Source organism: Sinocyclocheilus anshuiensis, unplaced genomic scaffold (assembly GCF_001515605.1).
Source record: "Sinocyclocheilus anshuiensis isolate Anshui unplaced genomic scaffold, SAMN03320099.WGS_v1.1 scaffold1632, whole genome shotgun sequence".
NCBI lineage: Eukaryota > Metazoa > Chordata > Actinopteri > Cypriniformes > Cyprinidae > Sinocyclocheilus > Sinocyclocheilus anshuiensis.
Genome location: NW_015558674.1, coordinates 19,026 through 24,849, shown reverse-complemented (window position 1 = coordinate 24,849; position 5,824 = coordinate 19,026). Strand labels below are relative to the sequence as shown.

At 35.6% G+C, this 5,824-nt stretch overlaps 1 protein-coding gene across 1 annotated transcript in view; it reads left to right on the top strand.

Annotated features, from left to right (window-relative positions):
* Positions 1–5,824, top strand: part of LOC107681263 (R3H domain-containing protein 2-like) — an 80,992-nt gene that overhangs the window by 63,624 nt on the left and 11,544 nt on the right. Inside the window, exons 14-17 of the mRNA XM_016477514.1 lie at positions 855–1,069; positions 2,985–3,196; positions 4,498–4,581; positions 5,506–5,778. Of these exons, the coding sequence (XP_016333000.1) occupies positions 855–1,069; positions 2,985–3,196; positions 4,498–4,581; positions 5,506–5,778 (784 nt within the window). The remainder of the gene's footprint in view (positions 1–854; positions 1,070–2,984; positions 3,197–4,497; positions 4,582–5,505; positions 5,779–5,824) is intronic.

Below are 5,824 nucleotides of genomic sequence, written 5' to 3'. Positions count from 1 at the left end.
AAGTCGCTGGGGTATATTTGTAGCAATAGCCAACAATACATTGTATGGGTCAAAATTATACATTTTTCTTTTATGCCAAAAATCATTAGGATATTAAGTAAAGATCATGTTCCATGAAGATATTTTGTAAATTTCCTACCGTAAATATATCAAAACTTAATTTTTGATTAGTAATATGCATTGCTAAGAACTTTATTCGGACAACTTTAAAGATGATTTTCTCAATATTTTGATTTTTTTTTTGCACCCTCAGATTTTCAAATAGTTGTATCTCAGCCAAATATTGTCCTATCCTAACAAACCATACATCAATGGAAAGCTTATTTAAATGATGCATTTCAGATGATGTATAAATCTCAATTTCAAGAAATTGACCCTTATGACTGGTTTTGTGCTCCAGGGTCACATGCGTGTGTGTGTGTGTGTGTGTGTGTGTGTGTGTCGTAGAGCTGCACGGTAAATAAAACCCATAATTTACACAAGCAAATGTTTGAATTAAGTAGTTTTCAAATGTGCATTTAAACTTGAAAATCCTCATGCATGACTGCATGAGCAGCACTGTAAACCATACCTCCACTCCATGTTGTTGCATTAAATGCAAGCGTGGTGGATTTGGCTGTACGGTGCAGCCCTGGTCTGTGTTCCGTGTCTGATGTTTGAGTGTGTTTGTATGTGTGTCTTTAATGTTCAGGTTTGTGTTTATTGTCAGCACTTTTCTCCTTGCAACCGAGTTTGTGTGGAGCTCCGGTGATGGATCTGCATGTTTGTATGTGTGTGTTTGGACTGCCAGAATGAGTGTTTGTGAGTGTTTTCACACAGCTCTCTGTGTGTGTGTGTTCTCGTCCCGTCCGCAGGGGTAACAGGGAAAGCTCCAGCCGGGCGTCTAGCAGTCGCCAGAGCAGCACCGATAGCGACATGAAGAGCCTGGAGCCGCGTCCGTGGAGCAGCACAGACTCGGACAGCTCCAACCGTACGCTCAGACCTCCGGTCACCAAAGCCAGCAGCTTCAGCGGCATCTCCATCCTCACGCGCGGAGACAGTCTGGGCAGCGCCAGGGGCTCCCGCACAGGTAACACACACACCCTTGCTGACTGTGCTTGAGAAAACTGTCTTCTGTCAGCACAATGTAGCAGCAATCTATCATATCAAAGCTGTTATCTTATTATACTCATGTAGAACGCAAATGCAGATGCAAAGGGCCAAAATCCTGCTGCTCGTTGCATCTTAAAGTGTTAAAGAAGTTTTTGGCACTACTAGTTTGAAAAACAAGACATCTCGTTCCGGCATACATTACTCAGCGAATAATAGTTTTTGCTTGGAATAAACATTTTATTTTATTTTATTTTTTATTTTTTATTTTTTTTTATATAATTTTTTTTAATTCATTTTATTTAATTTTTTTGTTTTTTTATTACTTTTATTTTATTTTATTTTATTTTTTTCTTTATTTCATTTCATTTTATTTCTTCCAGCTATGTTTCTTCCCAAACAACTTGCGTTGGAGAAAACTTTATTTTATTTTATTTAAATTTATTTAATTTCATTTCATTTCACTTCCCAAAACAGGAATAAAATATAATATAAAAAATATGTATTTATTTATTTACCAGGTATATTTCTCCCAAGTAAAAATAATATAAATATATATTTTGTTAATTTATTTATTTGTTTGGTTGGATGGTTGGTTGTTGTTTTTTTCTTATGCAAAATGCATTGAACTGTTTATTTTTGAAGGGAAATGAATAACAGTAACAGTAATAACAGGGATGGAATTTTAAATTACATTTTAGAATATATTTTATTTTTAAATGTCTTATTTTCATAGGAATATAACACTTGTGATATTTTTATATGCTCTATTGCAGATCAGATGTATCATAGTACATACATTAGATTTTAGTGATGATATTTTTCATCAATGCATTTAAATTGCGAGCGTTTTCTTTTGTTTATTCATTTAAACTGGTTTGCATCATGCAAACTGGTCTGGGGTCAGATCATCTCATTGTCTATCGTTAGGGGTGTAATGGTTTGGTACGGTTTCGGTACATCAGGGGGAAAAACTAAACTTTTTTTTATTAAACTGGTTTACTGAACAAATTGCTCTTTCTTTAATTTTTTTTTTAATTATAATTACATTTTTCTTAGGGATAAAAAATCTACCTCAGCTTATGCTCTAAACTATAGGGAGCCCTTTTACAATACTACAAGGTTACAATTAACAACAGACCCCAAACTTAAATTAATTTACTGTTTATTTTTAAATATAATAATCAACACTCAACTTTAAAAAAAAATCTGTATGCAAAACATGTAAATTGCACATAATGCAGTTTTTAAATTAACTTCTAAATTATAAAAATTCTAGGCTATTTGTTGTTGAAATATTAATTTACACATAATTTGTTTCGTAAGAGATTTATTTAAACATACAGTACATTATGTAATTAAGACATCACTAACAGGTCAAATGTAACGAGTATATAGTCTAATATTACGCAAATGTAAAGGTAAATATAATGCTACGTGACATTTTGTTTACAAACCTGTTTTACTGACGTCTTTGCGGTTGAAACGCTGGTTGAGTGATTACATGAGGCATGAGACGTTCGTTCATGTTTATTTCGCGTTAAATCTAGTAAAGAGGAAGAGATGATTGCGCTAGCTGTCGCGCCACATCAAAGAGTGCCAAAACCACATTTGTTTGAATTTCCTGAATAAAATGGACATAATTTGAAAGATGACACTTTGTTTCTTATCAAAAGTAACATTATATAAAACTGGAAGTTTCAAATGAAGTTCCACTCGTGCAGTGGTTAAATCAACGCTGTATTTGTTTGGTAAACATGCGCACTAAACTGAAAGACCCGTACCGAAAATGTTCAATACGAATACATGTACCGTTACACCCCTATCTATCGTATCATACTGCTCTCTCTCTCTCTCTCTCTCTCTCTCTCTCTCTCTCTCTCTCTCTCTCTCAGGTCTTCCCACAGTCACTCCAGACGTTTGTACGCCCTCTCAGCTGCCCCAGCAGAGCCGCGGGCTCCTGCCGTGTCCCCCGAACTGCCCCTCCGGAGCCCCTCAGACCCCGAGCCAACCTGGCCCCCCGCCGCTGCTGCCGACCCCGACTCACACACACGCACACACTCACACACAGCACGCCATCAGCGCACACAATCACATGCTGCCTCAGGTGAGCCACTGTCCGCCTCATACACACATTATACTCATCCTCAGCTACAGCAGAATAACGTCTGAATGTTATTCATTACAAAATATCACAGCAAGTGCCATTTGTCATAAAATAACCTGCACAAATACAAGTTATAATCAAAACATTTGACACGAAGTTTGTACGGTTTGAAATAATAAAAGATCTAGATTTAATGTTGAAAATCAAGACAGGAGGTATTTTGTTCCAATTTTTTTTTCTTCATGAGTCAAAGTCAAAACAAACACAAAAGCCCAAACACAATGCCATTTGAGAAATGTCTTGATGGTGATATACATGCATAATTTTTTTATAGCTTGCAAATTCCAAATTAAATTTTTATAATATTTTTAATGATACTTTTCTTTAGAAATGTGTGTGTATGTGTGTATATATATATATATATATAATTTCATTTATTCATTTAGTATTTTTTCAGATTATTATTTTTTATGTGTTTGAAATATTTCAGTTTCAATTTAATTTAAAAATCTTTAATTGTGCACAATTATGTTTGCATACAATATTGCGAAGGCATTATTACATAGCGTGCAAATTCTAAATGTAATTTATTTATATATATATATATATATATATATATATTCCTAACGAAAATTATAATAAAAATGTGTGTATATATATATATATATTTCATTTATCCATTCTTTAGTATTTGTTCAAATTATTATATTAAAAATATTTAACTGTGCACAATTGTTTGCATACAATATTGCCAAAGCATTATTACATTAATCAAATTATGACAAGAAAAAGAACACAGTATAACAATAACAAAAAAGTAGAACTACAATAATATGAATCTGTTTGATAGATATTAACATACATGTATTAGATGTTTTATACTTAGTGAGTTAAGGTGTGCAATTTCTACTTAGATCCTAATGATAATGTGATTTCAGCAAATGTTTGTTTTTGCGCTGAATGCTTTTGTCATATTTATGGCCTCTGAATGAATATTTTTGAAGGTTTTTTCTCTCATAAGATCATTGTGTGTGGGCCGTTGTGCTTTTTTGTTTGTTTTAATTCATGAGGATTTTTGGAGCCGGAGTGATCTGAGAGCGCATGTATTGATTCGGGTTGTTTCTCTGTATTTGTGGTGGTTTGTCGCGCTGAAACTGCTATTGCTGATACTGCAAGTGTTATGAACACAGCTGAACTCATGTTGGATTTAGTGTTTCAGTTTCTCTGCTCTAACATTTCCTCCGTCTGCTTGTCGATTCCTCCTGAACATCTGTTCCTCTGTTCTCTCTGTGTCTCTGCAGCCGTCTGCGCAGGCTGTGTCTTATTCAAACCCTTCGTGCCCTCAGGTCATCTTGCCTGTTTCTCCTTCCCAGCAGTACAACATGGTACTTCAGCTCTGCTCTGCTCACCTCTCCTGTATCTTTCCTTTCGTTTACCTTCATCTCTTCTCTCTCACTTTTCTCCTCTCCAGCTGGATTGTGTATTTAGTAGTGATTTTTTTTAGGTATTTTTTGCACCATTTGCTGCTGATTTTGTGAAACAAATTTAAATATGGCAAATTTTAAAACGAAGCTGAGCAGAAATGTGCAGATTTTATTTTTGCTGATGAGCATTTATTAAATATTCTGTACCCAAATGTGTTATTTGAGATGTAAAATGGTCCTGTTACAACTATTCTAGGCGGGTGACTTTTATTATTTTATTTTATGTATTTTTTATTTTTTATATTTTTATATAGCTGTCCTGGTACAGCTATTCTAAGTGGATGGCATTTTTATTTTATTTTGTTTTATTTTATTTATTTTATTTTTAATTTTATTTTGTTTTATTATTTTATTTAGTTGTATTAATATTATTATTACTATTATTATTTTTTTATGCTTTTTTGTCATGGTGCAACTATTCTAGGTGGATTGTCTTCTTGTTTTGTTTTATTAAATAATTTTGATTTATTTTAGTTACATAATAATAGTTATATATTTAGTATATCTTCAGCAGGTAAGGCCATCCCAGAATGCATTGACAATCTCGATGAAAATTGTAATCCAAGAATGAAGATGGAGCACCCAGTATCTTAACCAGTATTTTTGTGTGTTACATTGTTTTTGTGATTAGAGTATTGCATTGTTAGCTTAACAAAATGCTGCGTGTGAGAAGCTCCAATTGTGTCCTGCATTCTGGTCATTAACAGAGATGCTGTGGATGAAGAGCATTTCAGATCAGTCACTTATAAAGCTCCATAACTGTTAGGATGCCACCAGTGTGGACCGTGAAGCGGCTCATGCTGATCTCTCTCTGTCTCTGTTCAGGGAGATGAGTTGACTCCAGGTTTCAGGCAGATGTCTCTCAGCCGTCAGAGCTCCAGCGAGGCACCTGAGCCACCCAGCCTATACCAGCCTCCACCCGCCGTACTATCCCAGCATCCTCCACCGCAGCCCAGCTACATCTTGCCCCCGCCGCCCTCTGGATACCAGCCTGCCGCTCCACACCCACATCCTCCTCCACCACCGCCTCCACCAACACAACCCATCCTACAGACAGCTCCGCCCGCACAGGGATACATGCAGCCTCCGCCACAGCAGGTGCTGACACACACGCACACACGCACTCTAACACACACACGCACAC